At 42.0% G+C, this 20,625-nt stretch overlaps 1 protein-coding gene across 1 annotated transcript; it reads right to left on the reverse strand.

Annotated features, from left to right (window-relative positions):
• Window positions 1-18,009: 18,009 nt before the first annotated feature.
• Window positions 18,010-18,399, reverse strand: LOC126092659 (thioredoxin-2-like). Its single transcript, XM_049908380.1, has one exon. It carries the CDS (start codon window positions 18,397-18,399, stop codon window positions 18,010-18,012), a length of 390 nt encoding a protein of 129 aa, XP_049764337.1.
• Window positions 18,400-20,625: the final 2,226 nt, after the last annotated feature.

A 20,625-nucleotide genomic window follows, 5' to 3' on the forward strand; every position in this document is an offset into this window, starting at 1 on the left:
CGAGAATCCTGCGCAAATTAAAGACTAGGATACATTGTAGCGAAAACTAACAAAATGTAGTAGTAAATCGAATCATCTGTCGTCATGAATAAAAAACATAACACAATCATTTAAACCACACATACACATCGAAAACCGCGAACAACAATCATCAAAAATAAGTAAAATCCCAACAAGACAGGAAAGGAGCATCTCACCATCATCAACAGACAAGAAAACTAGTTTCTAGTCAGCCAGACTATATTACGTTAGAGCAAGAAGGGGTTTGAAACTACTCAAAAAATTTTTGTTTCTAAGCTGCAAATGTTCGTTAAGAATAAATCCATCGTTTTGAGATACATGTTTGAAAATTTGTAGTTCCTCAAACAGTTTGCAACCCTTACTCATTTCGTGTACCAATTCTACGTCATCCAATTTACATGGCGTATGCTGTAAGAGCAATAGATGTTCAGCAAACGTGGGATTGTACACGTTTTCCCTATTATATTTAAATATACCGAAACCGTGGTCAAGGATTTCAATAAATCTTTATCCTGCAACTGTTTGACTGTTATCATTTACCGTGAAGATTTTCAACAGTTTCTGCTTCAGCCATGTTTAAAATTTTGAGCTAAGGGTGTGTCATCATCTTCAGAGTGTCAAACTTTATTTCGAGTCTTCGTCGGCACCTCATAATAGTACAATCAGGTCTAATCACCTGTCACGATGTTATTCTCATACTTTGATCGTCCCTTAGAAAACTTCTTTAACACCTCCAGGCACCAAGTCACATGTCTTGTCGTCTGCTCTTCCGCCAGTCTATGCGGCACCTCAGAGACAACAAAGTTTCCTTATTTGCAAATCATCCTGCGGAATCGAACGGATTGCTGTTACATCCAGCCCTAAGGTATCCGCTATCAGCTTATAGGTTATTCGCCTGTCTTCGTCCAGCATTTTTCTCACAGCATCAATGCTTTCCTCCGTAGCTGACGATCGTGGCCGTTCCACCCTCTCAGCATCCTCCCCAGAATGAAATTTCCTCTTTGGAATTCTCTGTGCCACCTGAATATTGTTAGTTGTACGATGTGGACACCATCACCGAGTGCAAAAGTCATCTCTTCAAAGCACTGGTCTATGTATAAACACGCACGAAGTTGAACCACAAAACTACCCGAATCTCACTTCGTGACTATGATGCCACTTCAACCTAACCGTGCTAATGAACGGCTGTGCCGACAGACTTGGCACAGCGGCTACAATGCAAGTACGAAGTATTCTCAGAACACAGCAACAATCATCCTCCAGCGACCTATTGTTGCGTCGTATTGCGAAACTTTCCCAGTACCCTTTGTATATCGACACTATCGTGTTTAAGGACTCTTGCTTAGAAAGTCGCATCATTCATGTCGAAGCAGAATAGGAGCCATATTGAAACAGCACATGCGCTTCACGCCAATGCTTATATTTTCTTTTTTGCTGGCACTTTATTCCTTCCAATTGTTTGGTCTCGTGACCTGGAATCCAGGTGTCCAGGCCCTCTGTAATTTGGACTTTTCAGTCACTAGGTTATTTGTAACATTAACGTGCTTAGTTCTATGTTCGTCTCTTTGAATGCTTCGATCTGGATGTCTTTCCTTGCGTAATTTCCATGTGTGTTGTCTTTGATATGTTGCACGCACATAGGTTTCATCGTTGGTTTTTTTAAATAGCAAACGTAAATGTTTAAATTGAATGTTTGGCATTTATATTGATGTGCAAATATTTACGAAATAAGTAATTTTCACATGATGTGTCATTGCTGAGTGACAGTTCGACGAAACATGAACCTTACATAGAACGAAATGCTACGGTATAGTATAGAACGTAACTAAAAGAAGTACGGAGTTAGACGAAAAGAAATGACACCTTTATTCAAAGACAATAATTACTCTGAAGTCACCGACATTTATGGTGGTCCGCTGGAATTATAAAAGGCATGACATGGTTCTTACTAGGGTTTTTGTTCATCACGGATGGCAGTGCTTATTCCGCAAAGTGCTTCTATGCTGGCTAGAACGCTGGTAAGATGTTTTTGTGGTAGCGCCCTCCGTTCCTCCACCAGCGCTTTTAATGACGGCTGGATGGTCGTTGAAGCATAGGGACGAACTGCGTTTCCCCACCACTTCCCACATGTGCTCGATGAGATGTAAGTCTGGGAACATGGACGCCAGTCCATTCGCCGAATATACTCTCGTTCCAAGACCTCCTCCATCAGCACACTTTGATGCAGTCGCGCGTTGTCATTCATAAAAGTGGAAGGGGGAAAGGAAGATTAGAGCTTAATGTCCCGTCAACAGAGCGGTCATTAGAGACGGAGCACAAGCTCTGATTGCCCCAAGGGCGGGGAAGGAAATCAGCCGTGCTCTTTCAAAGGAACCATTCCGGAATTTGCTTGGAGCGATTTAGGGAAATCACGGACAACCTACTAAATCTGAATGACCAGACGGTAATTTGAACCGTCGTCCTCTCGAAAGCGAGTCTGGTATGTTAACCACTACGCCACCTCGCTCTGTTATAAAAATGAGGTTCATGGCCGAGTAGACCCGTAAAGAGAAGGGAGTACAGTGTAACGTTGAGCGGTGAGTGTAACAGTTTCAAAGATTTGGACGTCAGTATATCCATGCAACATTATGCTTCCCCACATCATAAAACCAGAGTACCAAAACGATCATGTTCGACACGATGTTCCTTGGTGCATTACATGTTACCACCTCTCGCTATTTGATGGTACGTCCAGAATCATCAGAGTAAATCTGCAACTAGGGCAATATTTTATACTGAAGTCAGCCACAAAGTCGCAGTTATGAAGCAAACGGCTTGCTTGCGGACGCACGTTTACTAGAACGATTTTGCTGCTGTTATCGTATACTTTCACAGTGGCAATTTTTAATGTTGTGATCCACCCTGTGTAAATAGGAACGTCTTTTTCACTGAAAGATAACAATGATCTCAGGAACTGCCTCAGATGGAAATGATTTGTTTCTTCTCTTGATATTTAGAACTGGAATAACATTTAGGAACATATTTCTGTTGAGAGGAATTTCTGTATAGCACTTGTTTTAAAAGAGAAAACAACCCACTGCCACCATCACTAGATTTAGATTTACTTTTAAAGTTTGGCAAGGCTACAATGTGCAGGAAGGGATACTTAAGTCTGAGGAAGGCATGAAGTGTGCATGCGTATGTGTGTGTAGGGGGGGGGGGGGGGAGGAGGGAGGAGGGGGCGGCGTATGATTTGTCGCTTGTGGAGCAAAAAATTTTCTTTAGCCGACCGTGGAGACTGGACAAGGGTTTACTGTGGGAAGTGTGACCGGTAGCTGCTGTACCGATAAATCGGTGAGTATCAGATCTTTGTACGCTTGAGTAACATACGTTTGTGTGGTGTTGTGCTAGGGGAATACTTTAATAAAAGGTATTTTTTGCATTGATAATGTTTCCTTCACACTGCGGTGACGTTCAAAAGCATAATGATATATTTTAGCCTTATTTGTTTCTTTTATTTGCAGACAGCCTCATAACACATTGCAGAGGTTTCTTGCCGCTGCCACTACAATTTCCAGGCTCGTTTCCAGTTCACCGTTTGATACATACGAATCTTCGAAACACTGATGCTTTTCCTAGTCATCACACCCGCTTTAACGCAGCCGTCTACTTCACTTCACTTTTCGCTCGTTCGAAACAGCTGTCGGAAGACTTCTCCACTTCTTTTACAAAACTTGTGTCAGAATATGATATGGTATTGTTAATCAAAGAGCTATAACGATTGAATTTCGGCTGCGGTTTTGTACTTTATTAACAAGCCGACACTTTTGGCAGCTTTGTATTGTACAATAAAAGAGACAACTTTTATAATTGCTTTCAGTTGTATTACAAAAATGGCTCTGAGCACTATGGGACTTAACTTCTGAGGTCATCAGACCCCTAGAACTTAGAACTACTTAAACCTAACTAACCGAAGGACATCACACACATCCATGCCCGAGGCAGGATTCGAACCTGCGACCGTAGCGGTCACGTGGTTCCAGACTGAAGCGCCGACTAGAAGTTCATGAAAGCTAACTACTCTTTTCTGCAAATGAATTTAATTTTTTCCACTGCGATTTCAGTTATGTTATTGTTAGTGTGCACGTATTAATTCACATAGATAACAGAACCGACTACTGTTAATACGAGTAAATACAGCTATTTGTACGCTCGTGGAAACGGAAGCCAGTAATAGAAAAAAAAATTATTGTATGTGTGTGTGTTTGTGTGTTTGAGTGAGCGAGTGAGAGAGGGTGAGGGAGAGAGAGAGAGAGAGAGACCTGCGGCCATCCTTTTGATGTCATTTATTATGTAGCTACCAGTTTCGGTGTTTCAGTGCACCATCTTCAGGCCTTAACCGGCGATGAGTGAGTTAACTCCAAGCGTATACACGATCCACTCAGTTGCCAACACCTGTGAATGGGTTTTCGTTGATTGTAACAACAATATCGTGCCTCCAACCATCAACTAGTTGGTAGTTGATGGTTGGAGACAACATCGTTTTTACAGTCTGCGGAAACGAGTTCGTAAATGTTGGTCACTGATGGAATCGTGTCTACGAAAGGAATTAAACCCCTCAGTATCAGTTAAGGTCTGAAATGAAATGATTGTATGGCATAGTTGGCCGGAAGGTCCCATTCGGCTTCGGTCGTCAAGTGCAAGTCTTATTTCATTCGGTGCCACATTGCGCGACTTGCGGCCGATGATAAGGTTGAAATAATGATGAAGACAACACAACACCCAATCCACGAGCGGAGAAAATCTCCGACCCGGCCGGGAATTGAACCCGGGTGCGGTGCATTGGAGGTAAGCACGTTACCACCCAGCTAAGCAGGTGAACAGTTAAGCTCTGAGTCACATAAACTGGTACCTACATAATAAATAATATCGAAAAGACGTCTACAGGTGTTCCATTTTCTTACGTAAGTGAACAGCCGAAGTGCTTCAAACCTTGAGTTAGAAGGATGGACATACAAAAATTTTCTATAAATGTTTCCCTCAATACTGCACGCAGGTACGAGATGAAGACAACACAACACCCAATCCACGAGCGGAGAAAATCTCCGTCCCGCCCGGGAATTGAACCCGGGTGCAGTCATTTATTATGTAGCTACCAGTTTCGGTGTTTCAGTGCTCCATCTTCAGGCCTTAACCGGCGATGAGTGAGTTAACTCCAAGCATACGTTGCCAACACCTGTGAATGGGTTTTCGTAGATTGTAACAACAATGTCGTGTCTAAAACCGTCAAGTAGTTGGTAGTTGATGGTTGGAGACAACGAGGAGATCACGAATGTAAAATTAGAAAGATTCGAGCGCACACGGAGGCTTTCAGACAGTCGTTCTTCCCGCGAACCATACGCGACTGGAACAGAAAAGGGATGTAATGACAGTGGCACGTAAAGTGCCCTCCGCCACACACCGTTGGGTGGCTTGCGGAGTATAAATGTAGATGTAGATGTAGACTGAACAATACCTCAAAGATATTGTCTTTCTTTATAAGATACGTCAAAATTGTGGTCAATTGTTCCGTCTCGAATAATTCACCACCGATAGTTATTTTCTGACAGGAGAAAGGACAATAAATCAGTAGAAATTTCCCTAGCAAATTTTTTCCCTGGTAAACGTGTGTTTAGTTGAAGCAGGCTTAACTTACGATTTTGATGCGGGTAAAAATCCATAAGAAGAAAAGTAGTAGAAGTGAAGAGCTACTTTTTGCAGTAGCGACTAGAGCATCAGCGATAAATGATGGTGGGATGACACGAAGGTGAGGGCACTCCAGCATATGTCTCGTGAAATACTGTACAACGGTTTCAGTTGGATGTACAGGTTTGCAGCTTGGCGGGAGTCGGAGGGTGGAGGGAAAGGCCTGGGGAGGGACGGGGAGAGGGCAGAATAGCCTGGGATGCAGAGAAAGCGGAGAGAAGCTGTACTTTATCCACCCCCGCAGCGAAGGGTCGTGTCCATGAGCACCACAATCTACAAAATTCCTTAGGAGGTCCTAACTGCCCGCACACATCCAAGGTGACTGATACTGCAGGACACCAAGGTGACCGTGAGAACTTCGTGAACTCCATACAATTAAATCTTCGATTTTCTCCTTCTCCTTCTTCTTCTTCTTCTTCTTCTTCTCCGTCTCCTGCGTCGTCTTCTATTTCGTCTTCGTTAGGGAATTAAGCACTACAGCCAGATGCTTTACTGATCACTACATGTATTACTTCCATCACTAAGCTCCATCATATTCCAAATGAAATGCACTCCATCCATTCAGAACCTTAAATCCCTTCTCTGCTTCAAGTTAACGGATAATGTCTTCATAATCTACACCATTTGTGTTTCCTCCAGAATCTCCACTCCTACTTCCAGTACTGCTTAAGCTAGTCCCTCTTTATCTCAAAGATTTACCTCTTTAGATCCGGAACTCACTGATGGCCACCTAAAGTATCTCACACTACTGCAGACACCAATCAACAAAGCTTCTGCTTGGTGTCTATCAGACATTCAAAATTAAGAAGTGCCTCCATTGTAAGCTAGGCAGCTGTGTGAAAAGCACAATTTATGTAAACGAATAAGATTATAAAAGGCCTTTACAGACAGACAACGTACTGTTTAGATACTCCAGAATCAGATTTCCTCCATATTTTCTTACTAAGATGTCTAAAATATCACCACTGGGAATCAGACACTGAACGTCCTTCCATTTACCACCCAGATAGCAAGACAAATCATCACGTCATTTGAAAGGATATAGACTGTCAATCTCAATGGCCTGGGATGAGGAATCTCTTACCAAAACTTTACCCTGGTACCTCAAAGTTGTAGAGGACTTGCCCACGAAAGTTAAAGGTCCCGAGTTCGAGTCTAGGTCCGGCACACAGTTTTAATCTGCCTGGAAGATTCGTATCAGCGGACACTCCGCTGCAGATTGAAAACTTCATTTTGGATCAAGCTTAAAGTCTGCATGACACAGATTCGTCACTAACATTTCATTCCAGTCAGGTTATATCATATGAACAGATATAAAAATCAGTTGCACAGACAAATCGCTTATAGGTTCCCAAACAGTAAAACCACAAGAGAAGTAACATTGCCACCTTGATCCAAGATTTTGATCGAATGAAGACGTATAAACCGTTATAACGAAATGTTGCTGTTGTTGTGGTCTTCAGTCCTGAGACCGGTTTGATGCAGCTCTCCATGATACTCCATCCTGTGCAAGCTTCTTCATCTCCCAGTACCTACTGCAACCTACATCCTTCTGAATCTGTTTAGTGTATTCATCTTTTGGTCTCCCTCTACGGTTTTTACCCTCCACGCTGCCCTCCAATACTAAATTGGTGATCCCTTGATGCCTCAGAATATGCCCTACCAACCTAGCCCTTCTTCTAGTCAAGTTGTGCCACAAATTTCTCTTCTCCCCAATTTTATTCAATACCTCCTCGTTAGTTAGCAGATAATAATTCTTTTTAAAGACATCAGTTGCCTGCTACAACACAGCAGAAGTTTTGATTGATACGTAGCAACGCCTAATCGATCCAGGATCCGTTGCTGAAATACGAGTGCTCGCTGACACTTGCAGGCTCAGCACTGATACCACGCAGTGGCTCTGCAAATACGGCAGAACTCTGAGGCTATAACGTGGTTTCAAGACTTTTGACGGCACTAAGCAGATCGTCACTGCAACAATACCTGCTCGGACGTGTACGAAAACTGTCCATCCACAAACGGCCTCCTCCTTTACGGCACCGCTTGATGACGTTTCTGCTGCTGCATCCTGGTCTCAGGCATGAACGGTAGGGCACCCAGCTTTCTGCCGTTATCTACCGAAGAAGTCAGCGCTTGCTTCCTTGTGCCCACAGCAAACGCGCCTCCACTGTCCCGGCGCCGCCACCGTGCCAATGCATTCTCGCCGAGCAGAGATACAGTGTTTATAAATTAACAATGTAGGTAAAGATAGATTGCTACTTACCGTAAACATAATACGCTAAGTTGCACACAGGCACAATTAAAAGACGCACGTAAGCTTCTGACCACAGCATTCGTCGGAAGAGAAAAACAAAAACGATTCATTCACACAAGCAAGCACACCTCACGCACACATGACCGCCCACTCTGGTAGCTCGGGCCAACTTAATGTTTGTCTGCAGTTGCCACAATGTGACTCCCGCCTCCCAAGCCATCAAACGAAAACACAACGCTCAGTGCGGGAGCCTCCCCCCCCCCCCCCCCGCCCCCGCTCCCCGACCCACTACAGATAATAAAATAGAAATGGCTGCAAGAGCAAGATATCTTACACAAGGCACAGCAAGTTTGCTAAGTGAGCAGAACTTGCAGGGGTCTGTTATGTGCCGCCCGACTGCTGGCAGACCGCATAGCCTCAGTTGTCGCAACCTTATGTAAACTGCCAGATAGCTCCTTTGAAGGTAAGCAGTACTCATTATAGGTATAAAATTGGCTCAACGGTTTCTGCAGTAGTATTTGCCCACCGGCCGTCTTGAGCGAAATGTGGTCATGTCTGAGTTTTGTACTGAATTATTTGTGTACAACATTACTAGCGCCAGTTCACGAGTGTCTCCAGCTCGTCTTCATCGTATCAAGGCAAAGTCTGTGACTTCAGTAAAACTGTATTAAGACATGGACTAGTGAAAATAGTAACTGTGTTAGCACATACTGGTCTGCAAAATTAAAGCAACGAACAGATATTCTGCAAGGATGCATTTATTTTGCCACAAAATAGTAGACACAGGTGACAGTAAAGTAGAAACAATGTAAATAGCACAGAAAGTAAACAGCTGCAAGATGCATAACGGTAGACAAAAATGTTCTTCCTTTTTTCTAACGTAATGGATTTGCACACACATTCCGACCACTGGTTAATGTGCTCGGTGTGGGGTATGACTACCTCTGTCAACAATACAGGCCAGACGAAGAAGGGGCATGCTGTGCATCATTTGTTGAGGAAATAGCACCCATTCTTGCATTAGAGCTAGTCACAGTTCTTGGAGAGTGTTTGGTGGATGCAACCCGTTTCCTTACTGCGTCCCAGACATGCTCTATGGGATTCAAATCGGGAGAGCGAGTAGGCCACGTCATAGGTTTAATGCCTTCCTTTTCCAAGGAAACATCAACCACCCGTGCTCTATAACGTCGACAATTATCGTCCATCACTACGAAGTCTGGCACCACAGCACCTTGATGTCCCAAGATCTTACCACGATAACTGACAGCAGCTAAACCTTGCCGATTCACCTGTAGAATTTCGTGAAGAGGTGTTCGAGTGGTCAACGTAATCCCTGCCGCACTTCCTCGATATCAGTCTCTTACCACAATGTTTGGACTCCGACATCGTGTTCCACTTTCCTTCCAGAGGCTAATCCGTCGAGAATCACTCTCCAGACCAAATAGAGACTCATTTGTGAAAAGAATATCGGCCCACTGTTCGATCGTCCAGGTGGGGGATGTTGACGACTCTACTTTAAACGCCCCTTTCTGTGGAGGCGTGTCAGAGGTACACAAAATGCGGGTCTCCGACAATAAAGGCCACTCTTGTTTAAGTCCTCGATGGTGAGTATTCGTCGGAAGTGAGGGTATCGTCTAGAGTGCCCCAGGGAAGTGTGGTAGATCCGCTGTTGTTTTCTATCTACATAAACGATCTTTTGGATAGGGTGGATAGCAATGTGCGGCTGTTTGCTGATGATGCTGTGGTGTACGGGAAGGTGTCGTCGTTGAGTGACTGTAGGAGGATACAAGATGACTTGGACGGGATTTGTGATTGGTGTAAGGAATGGCAGCTAACTCTAAATATAGATAAATGTAAATTAATGCAGATGAATAGGAAAAAGAAATCCGTAATGTTCGAATACTCCTTTAATAGTGTAGCGCTTGACACAGTCACGTCGATTAAATATTTGGGCGTAACACTGCAGAGCGAAATGAAGTGGGACAAGCATGTAATGGCAGTTGTGGGGAAGGAGGATAGTCGTCTTTTGTTCATTGGTAGAATTTTGGGAAGAAGTTGTTCTTCTGTAAAGGAGACCGCTTATAAAACACTAATACGACCTATTCTTGAGTACTGCTCGAGCGTTTGGGATCCCTATCAGGTCGGATTGAGCGAGGACGTAGTAGCAATTCAGAGACGGGCTGCTAGATATGTTACTGGTAGGTTTGATCATCAGGCGAGTGCTACGGAAATGCTTCAGGAACTCGGGTGGGAGTCTCTGGAGGAAAGGAGACGTTCTCTTCGTGAATCGCTACTGAGGAAATTTAGAGAACCAGCATTTGAGGCTGACTGCAGTACAATTTTACTGCCGCCAACTTACATTTCGCGGAGAGACCACAAAGATAAGATAAGAGAGATTAGGGCTAGTTCAGAGGCATACAGGCAGTCATTTTTCCCTCGTTCTGTTTGGGAGTGGAACAGGGAGAGAAGAAGCTAGATGTGGTACGAGGTACCCTCCGCCACGCACCGTATGGTGGACTGCGGAGTATGTATGTAGATGTAGAAGTCCAGTGGATGCTGCGAGGTCAGATGCCAGTTGCCGTGCTGTACCAAGGCGGTACAGTCATGCTCGTACAGCCAAACAACGGTCCTCTCTTTCTTATGTGACACGGGGTCGTCCCTGTCCTGGTATTCGGGATACAGTTTCGGTCTCTATAAACTGTCGCCATATCCGAAAAACAACAGAACGATTCACATTACGTCACCAGGCCACATCAGTTTGCGACTGTTCTGCTTCCACTCTTCCTATGGGCCTTCACCGCAGAGTCTGGTAGGCGTCCTCTCTGTGCCATACTGTCCGCAGCTCGTGGTCGCATTCGCGCTTCCCGAGCACAAGGTCCCGGGTTCGATTCCCGGCGCGAATCGAGATGACTGGATGTTTGTGTTATCCTCATCATTTCATCATCATTCATGCACGTGGTGAGATTGGTCTGAGACAAGGTTGGGAATTTGTTCAGGCGCTGAAAACCGCGCAGTTGAGCGCCCCAAAAACCAAACATCATCATCATCTGTGCCATACTGCACCGTCTGTGACTGTTTACACAGTGATTGTGGATGTAGGACTATCCAGAAAACATCGCCCCTTTTTATAGGTTCAAAATGGTTCAAATGGCTCGAAGCACTATGGGACTTAACATCTGAGGTCATCAGTCCCCTGGACTTAGAACTACTTAAATCTAACTAATCTAAGGACATCACACACATCCATGCCCGAAGCAGGATTCGAACCTGCGACCGTAGCGGTCGCGCCGTTCCAGACTGAAGCGCCTAGGACCGCTCGGCCACAGCGGCCGGCTTCATAGGTTCATGATGTCATAGTTGGCATGGTTGTCCGTCGGCGAGAATGCCATCTGCTGTGCAGAACACGATCGTACGGACGTCTGTTGATAGTCTGCATAATTATATTGTGAATTAGACACAAAACGCGGAAATAGTGGTTTGTTGCTTTACTTTTGGACGCCAGTGTCTGTTCAAAAGTGACTTCTGTGACAATCTATTTACCTAGAATCTCTATACCGTTATTTAGATAATGTAAAAGGCCTGTAAGTTACTAATGCTAATTAACATACCAAATTTCAGTTCAAAGTATTCGACAGTACTCATTAGTACAATTTGTAAAATACTATTTCACTTTGTTAACTTTTAGTACTTTATTTAATTTCATGTAGCTGGATATTCGCTGTTCTGTTGTAATGTGTTGCTGTGTTTGCTAGCATTTGTGTTAAATCTGTGTTCTTTTCAATGATGTGTCGTTGTAAATCCGTTGTAGCACCTTTGTGTTTGTTATTGTCTGAGAATCGTCACTGTTGAAGTTTTTATGAACAAATATAATGTAAAGGGCTTGCATGAAGAGGTAATTGCACTAAATGCGCAATGGGCATCACCTAAATTGCATATGATTGATGTTTGGTCATTAACTGTCTATTTCTACATAAAGATATCAGTGGTTTTAATGATCAATACTGAGTGAACAGCTTTTGAAATGCCAAAGTAGTTGGCTAGTCGTTCCCTGTGTGGTGTAACTAATGTTCCATACATTTATGCATATACATTTATGGGAAAGATATTTATAGAATTTGCCACTAAACTGTTAACATTAATACACAAATAAATACTTTTGAGTAGAAGACGGTTTGCATCTGCTCAATACCTAAGCCATTCCTTAAATTCACCCAATGATTCAATGACTTTGTATCTTGCAAAATGAAATTTTACTTCTTTTCCTAAATTTTCCCCTTCAGTCAAATACTTTACAAGACTTCAGCGTTATAATCAAATAATCTTGGCTGAAGACACTACAGTACAGAAAATATAATATTTATTCCAAAAACACCTGGAGCCGCTATCGACCAATCAGCTAATCGAGATGTTGGTTTCCATTTAATAAGATCGTGCAGTGTCTGTCACATCGACAGCCTATGTTCCAGAACAAACATTAGCGAAACTCGTTATGTTCGGATGCCATCACCTCACTATAGCCTCCGTGCAGTTAATATTCAGCTCTATCGAGTAGTTGAGCAAGGAATATGTTGATTGTATGCACAGTTACCGTCGGTAAATAAAACCACTACTCCAGTAGCGTCCGAGGACGTCTGCAGCGTAGAAGTCTCAGAACAATACCGTACTTTTTGTATCTTTGAAACGAAAGGAAGAAAAAAGAACACCTATAACCCTCACTAAGAAAGTATGAAGGTTTTTAACAGTTGAAATGGGCCGAGAACCATAGAGTAGAAATGTCTCTGCAGTGGCCATGCAGATGCGCAGAAACGGTTTTGTGTTGTCAACACACGTTGCCACCGTTGTCACACAATCGAGGGACGGGGTCCGTTTGTCCGTATATACCTATAGAATTCGAATATCATCATATCTCTAGTACAGACTGATTCTCCTGGTAAGAGTTGTGGATTTGGCACAGTCGTTTTGTAGACTCCATAACAATTTGCATTTGATACCTGGAATAAACTTAGCTCTTAGCTGTGAAGAGCAAAATGAACGTATATCTCGTCACAGCACCGTCACGTCGGGGTGTATTCAGACTGTCTGTCAGGTCATTTCACGTGAATTCGTTTAGCCCCGTACCGAACGGCGAAGGTGAGGTTATCAGTCACCATCCGAGATACAAAATGGTATAGCATCGGAAGGAACAACGACAAAATTTATTAATGGCCGAAGCAAACTTCATAACATGAGTTATCCATGATATTTTACTCTCGATATGTTAGCGAAAATACATTTTTAATTCCGGTGGTACGCATAAAATATCATCCGAAATTGTGCTAAACGCATTCTCTGAAAATTATTTCGTGCAGTTTGTTCATGAGACCACGCGAATAGAAATGGGTTGTAAAAACACACTTGACCTCTTAGCAACAAATAATCCTGAGCCAATAACGAGCATCAAAACCGATACAGGGATTAGTGAACACGTAGTTGTCGTAGTAAGGCTGAACATTGTTACCCCAAATCCTCCAAAAATAAACGAAAAAATACCTGTTCAGAAAAGCAGATAATAATTCACTTGACGCCTTCCTGAAAGACAATCTCCACTCACCCCAAATTAATAATATAAGTGCAGACCAGATGTGGCTTTAATTCAAGGAAATAGTGTCGGCAACAATTAAGAGATTTATGCCAAATAAATTAAAAAACGACGGAGCTGATTCTCCTTGGTACATAAAACGGGTTAGAACACTGTTGCAGAAACAACGAAACAAACATGCCAAATTTAAACAGACGCAAAATCCCCAAGATTGGCGATCTCTTACAGAAGCTTGTAAGTAGGCTGTTTATGTTTGCTTATTGGCAACGTTACGTAGCGCTCTGTACGAAAATCACTGGCTGTGCTGTGTGCAGTCTGTGGCTAGTTTGCATTGTTGTCTGCCATTGTAGTGTTGGGCAGCGGCAGCTGGATGTGAACAGCGCGTAGCGTTGCGCAGTTGGAGGTGAGCCGCCAGCAGTGGTGGATGTGGGGAGAGAGATGGCGGAGTTTTGAAATTTGTCATGAACTGCTATATATATTATGACTATTAAGGTAAATACATTGTTTGTTCTCTACCAAGATCTTTCATTTGCTAACTATGCCTATCAGTAGTTAGTGCCTTCAGTAGTTTGAATCTTTTATTTAGCTGGCAGTAGTGGCGCTCGCTGTATTGCAGTAGTTCGAGTAATGAAGATTGTTGTGAGGTAAGTGATTTGTGAAAGGTATAGGTTAATGTTAGTCAGGGCCATTCTTTTGTAGGGATTTTTGAAAGTCAGATTGCGTTGCGCTAAAAATATTGTGTGTCAGTTTAAGCACAGTCATGTATAAATGTTCAAAAGGGGACGTTTCAAGCTCTAAATTTAGCGCGGACTTCAATGCGAGATGCTTGTAACAGTTTCCACAACGAAACTTTCTCTCGAAACCTGGCAGATCATCCAAAGAGATTCTGGTCGTATGTTAAGTATGTTAGCGGCAAGAAACAATCAATGCCTTCTCTGAGCGATAGCAATGGACATACTGTCGAAGACAGTGCTGCCGATGCAGACTTACTAAACACAGCCTTTCGAACTGGCTTCACAAAAGGAGACGAAGTAAATATTCCAGAATTCGAATCAAGAACAGCTGCCAGTTTGAGTGACGTAGAAGTAAATATCCCCGGAGTAGTGAATCAATTTATATCACTTAATAAAAGCAAGTCTTCTGGTCCAGACTGTACACCAATTAGGTTGCTTTCGGAGTATGCTGATGCATTAGCTCCATACGTAACAACCATATACAACCGTTCGCTCGGCGACAGAGCCGTATCCAAAGCCTGGAAAGTTGCACAGGTCACACCAATATTCAAGAAAGGTAGTGGACGTAATCCACTTAATTACAGGCCCATATGGTTAACGTTGATATGCAACAGGATTTTGGAACATATATTGTGTTCAAACATTATGAATTACCTCAAGAAAATTGTCTATCGACACACAGTCAACCTGGGTTTAGAAAACATCGTTCCTGTGAATCACAAGTAGGGATATCAGATCAGTTGCGTATGTCTGGATTTCTGCAAGGCTTTCGGCACTGTACCACACAAGCGGCTTGTAGTGAAATTGCGTGTTTATGGAATATCGTCTCAATTATGTGACTGGATTTGTGATTTCCTGTCAGAGAGGTCACAGTTCGTAGTAACTGTCGGAAAGTCATCGAGTAAAACAGAAGTGATTTCTGGCGTTCCCCAAAGTAGTGTTATAGTCCCTTTGCTGTTTCTTATCTATATAAACGATTTTGGAGACAATCTGAGCAGCTGTCTTCGATTGTTTGCAGATGACGCTGTCGTTTATCGACTAATAAAGTCATCAGGAGACGAAAACAAACTGCAAACAATTTAGAAAAGATATCTGAATGGTGCGAAAATTGGCAGTTGACCGTAAATAACGAAAAGTGTGAGGTCATCCACCTGAGTGCTAAAAGGAATCCGTTAATCTTCGGTTACACGATAAATGAGTCTACACTAAAAGCCGTAAATTCAACTAAATACCTAGGTATTACAATTACGAACATCTTAAATTGGAAGGAACACATAGAAAATGCAGTGGGGAAGGCTAACCAAATACTGCGTTTTTTTGGCAGAATACTTAGAAAATGTAACGATCTATTAAGGAGACTCCCTACACTACGATTGTCCGTCCTCTTTTAAATACTGCTGCGCGGTGTGGGATCCTTACCAGATAGGCCAGGACGGAGTACATCGAAAAAGTTCAAAGAAGGACAGCACGTTTTGTAATATCGCGAAATATGGGAGAGAGTGTCACAGAAATGATACAGGATTTGGGCTGGACATCATTAAAAGAAAGGCGTTTTTCGTTGCGACGGAATCTTCTCACGAAATTCCAATCACCAACTTTCTCTTCCGAATGCGAAAATATTTTTTTGACACCGACCTAAATAGGGAGAAACGATCACCGCGCTAAAATAATGGAAATCAGAGCTCGTACAGAATGAAATAGGTGTTCGTTCTTTCCGCGCGCTATACGAGATTGGAATAACAGAGAATTGTTAACCCTCTGCCAGGCACTTAACCTGCTAGAGAGAATATATACATGCATACACAAGAAGCAATAACTAAAACGATAGATGGAACCTGTTTATATTGACTATTATGTTTTTTTCTATATAACTAATGTTACAAACAGCTCTGTTTTTCTCCTTCATTGAAGCTGACCTTTTCGTTCTTAAATATATATATTGTGAGCGGCAGCTCTGTTCTGTTATTCTAAAACCTCAATAATTTATCGCTTTCAGATATCTGACCTCGCTTTTGTAAGAACACCCAATGAAAAAGACATACAAATCATCACTGAACGTTTGCAATTTATCACAAAACAATGTATAATAACAAAATAAATATTATGAAGATACAGAAGCATGAAATCCACTACTATAACATGATTGAGTGCTTCGAAAGTCCGTTAACTTAACGATATTAGCAGACGACGATACCGTCAAAACTTTCCTTCCGAGAAACCGTGACGGGACGGGACGCGCCGTGCCATGACGTCACGCAACGTGACGGACCGTCGTCGACCTCTGCTAATGCCGCCATTGGAAATGGGTTATGGAATGTTTTGACGTGACGATCAGTGTGAACTAGCCTTAAAGAAACAGCTTCGTCCTGAGATCAGGAGACAATTCCAGCTTAATGTTAACAACATGCGTAGAAAGCAATGCTCACTCTAGAGATACTTCTTCTCTATGCCGAGAACCAGAGATGTTCTACGAAATCGATAAAGGGTACGTGTCACGTACTAAACACGCAAACGAAGTTGGCACACGGTTACGGCGGCTAATGGGAGCGACCGTAAAGGCATTTCCCATTTACAGCCGCTCCCATCAGCCATGGCGCCGAGTGTCAACTTTGTTTGCGCGAATATTACGTATTCCTCAAACAACCATGACAAAACAACAATGATAGTAATTTGCTAATTGTAGTTATAGTTGATCGACCCGATATTTCTGCACATTTAAGACACATCTAGAAGAAACAGCAATATATTGTAATATATTTTCTTTTGATATGTTTATTTGTTCGCTGTTTAAATTCCATGTTCAACAGCATCACAACAAGACAGCAATATTTTGTAGTAGGCTAGTAGAATTTTAATATTTGAATGTAATTTGCTACTAACATAAGAACGCTAAATTTTACTCGTGGAAGAGGGGAGGGGTATTATGTGTACATTTTTTGATGTTTTAAAATAGATCGTTATCTACAATGTATGAGAAGCCATAATGTATGCAGATGATTAAATAAGGTAGAGATAGGTTGTTAACAATTTGGCATTCAGTTATGTATCACCGAAATGTAAGTATTAATAATGTTTCTCATCCATTTTTCATCCCTTATACTAGTAACAGATTCCATTCAACTTAAATAAATTTCACCATAATCGCATCATGCTTGATGTTCATTGCGATGTAATCATATATAGATATCATCTAATTATCATGACCTCTTCCCTGACAATTAGCTACCGCGTAAATAAACATTTCAACAAAGAAAAGGCTGTTTTCCCTAAGATAGGCCTCAATAAAGGAATATTCTATTCAAACGGTTCGTTTCCAAACAGATACTATTGCCTTTCCGGTGTAATCATGTGTAAACGCCAACATACCACGACAAATGCAGCTTTAAGAGCTTGCAGCCGATTAAAAAATAGTTCACGAAAATAGTGGGACGTCAATTTGCTATTTCTTGTGGTATCGTTCTCAGTAAAACATAGATCACCACTAACGACTATTTTTTAAGCCAGCGCAACAAGAATTCAAAAAAACACGACCGAGACTCACTCTTCTTTTCACTTCTACACACTTGAGACGGGATGTTACATATACGTAAAACAGCACGAAAAAGTAGTTACAAAGACAACGTTATTCAAACTTAGCACATCATATTTCAACTCAGTGTGTCAGACAGCAAGTAAACTTACTTAGTGCAGAACTTTTACTACGTGGAAAGTTCCTCCGTAGGTGGAGGGGTTTTAAGCTTTACCACCTTGTTCGTTAACAACTCGTAGTTGGCTCCAATGAGGGAGTCCAACTTCTCGCCACCCTTTATGAACACGAACGTTGGGATGCTACTTATCCCGTACCTCTTGACGATTTCGTCGCACTCGTCGATGTTAACCTTGATGAAGATGACGTCATCGTGGGCATTAGCGAGCTCCGTGACACGTGGGGACATGATCTTGCAGGGGCCACACCAGTCGGCGAAGAAGTCGACCACCACCAGCTTATCGCCTGCCTCTTCCAGCAGTGTCGCTAGCTCCTCCGGGGTGGATATCTCTTTGACTTCAATACGTGGTTTCTTCTCTTTTGTTTTCACCTCCTCAGTCATGACTGCATCTGAGGTATCGCGAGTTTGGCTGTATGTTTCTTTACGAAAATGTACCAGCTCTACGAATTTTGATCGAGATAACGACTTCGGAACAACGCCTTTGACCAGAGACTATTTACGTTACTCACGGAATATTTTATCAGAGTAAAGATTACTTTAAAGGAAAGAGAGTACGACAGTGCGTCAGAATACTAATATCGATGGAAAAAATCTTTCACGTCTCGACTCAAAAAGTCACGTGATTACAGTGACGCTGCCGATCTGAAATGTCATACATTGTCAGTACAGAGATATTAACTTCAAAAGTATCGCATATTTTGTAGACTCGGTTCGTCGAAGACTTAATAATCTGTGTTCGATACCTGGAATTATCCTGAAGCCTTTGAAGAGATAAACGTAAATGTGTTTTCCCTGTTGACGAAAAGCATCCCAGCTCATGTCGTATTTTGTTCATATGATCGGAATGGATAGCAACCGCTGTCCTTAGGTTTTGTACTGCATTTCATTGTTCTGCCGAGTCTCAGCTCTCCTAATCATGCTGCAGCCGCATTGCAAAATGACTTCCTAGCGCGACAAAGTGAAAGCGTTCCATAAAACAACGAAGTTACAGCCATGTCATGCAGCTAATTGATATATTTTTACGGATTAAATACTTCCGCTTTTATTTACTGTTATCACTATTTAATCTTCTTTTATTCTTATGGAAACTATAATATTGCTTCCGCATGCTCATTTCTAATTTATAATGCTTGTACTACAATTTCTTATTGTGTCTGCTTTAAAATGAAGCAGAAAAATTAGGAAATCTGTATAATACTGAGGTAACAAACAGTCTGCCGTATTTAAATCACAGCTGCAGGCGAAAACGACATCAGATCTTCTGTGTTTGCAAGAGATTTCCTGCTTTCTAAAAAAATCCACTGCTCCACTGCTAAAAAGCAAATCATAGGACAAATCTCTTGTTTTTATCACGTTTGTGTCTATTCCTCCAAAGTAATTTTTATTTCCGCGAGTGTTGGTACACTACTTGCTTAACTCTACTGCTCGAGAAAAGTTTTGGAAGTCCCTTCTGTGAATTCCTCAGTTTTCCGAGTACTGACTCAGGTTGCTTAAGTTTATTCTTCGCATGGACGTTATTTAAAAGCCTTCGTTTATCTCTTTATAAAATGAGCCAGAGGAACGATAATTAACCCTATAACTGACTGCAAGAGTATGGTGTGCGAAAGTGAAATAAATATTTCTTCGGGAAGGAAAATTATTCTTGACAGTATAGTGTAACGACTCACAACAGTCTAAGTTGAAAGTAAAATACCTGTCATTTATTTTCCTATAATGTTCTCCAAATAAGTCTGCAGTACCCTCTTCGCTGCAAGAAAGTAAAGTTGTTCTGTATTCTTGCAGCTAAAATTATGCGAAAAACGTGGGTAACAATGATTAACGTGCTTGCAAAGCTATGGCGTCGAAGCATAATAATGGTGATGGTAAGATGTGTCGCTTGGTACCAACTGTATGGAATTATTGGAAAGTTATGAGTAAATGGTTTGAAAACGTAAATAATGTAGTAAAGTAAAGTATATTCAAAACTACAGAAGCGAGTGGGAAAGTAAAGCTAAATATAAGTGTTGACTACAACGTATGAAAAGGGCGATAATTTTGCTACTGTAAGGGATGTGAAAGTGAAATAAATATTTCTTCGGGAGGGAAAACTACTATTGACAGATATGTAGAAACGCAGAAGCATGTGCAATGTGTTGCAAGACTGGTAGGGCGGAAAACTTCATTTTCATTCCGGGACTCAATGTGAGCGACAAAGTTAAGGAGGCGCAAATAAGTCTCTGTGCATTTATAGCTGAATATAAAGTGTCTTTCAACATTATAGAACATTTGCCTGCATTACTGAAGTCAGCATGTTCGCATTCAGAAATCGCCGAAGAAGTTACATGGCCACTGCTATTGTGAAACAAGGTGATGAAAGTAAGTGAACCTAATTTGCTTCTCAAAAGTAAGTTTTGAGTAATTGTTACTGAATCAACTGATCTCATTAGTATGAAGTGGTGTCGCTAGAGTGGACCTAGGACATGGAAGGATAGGGGATGAGATTTTAGAACTCATTGCAGTAGCTGAGGGCAATGCTGTTAATCTTTACAGCGATCTGATTGAATGCTGCCGATGGAACTAGTGTCATGATTGACAAGCACAATTCCCTGTCTGCCCTTTTGAAAAGAG

This window comes from Schistocerca cancellata, chromosome 7 (genome assembly GCF_023864275.1).
Source record: "Schistocerca cancellata isolate TAMUIC-IGC-003103 chromosome 7, iqSchCanc2.1, whole genome shotgun sequence".
NCBI classification, from domain to species: Eukaryota; Metazoa; Arthropoda; class Insecta; order Orthoptera; family Acrididae; genus Schistocerca; species Schistocerca cancellata.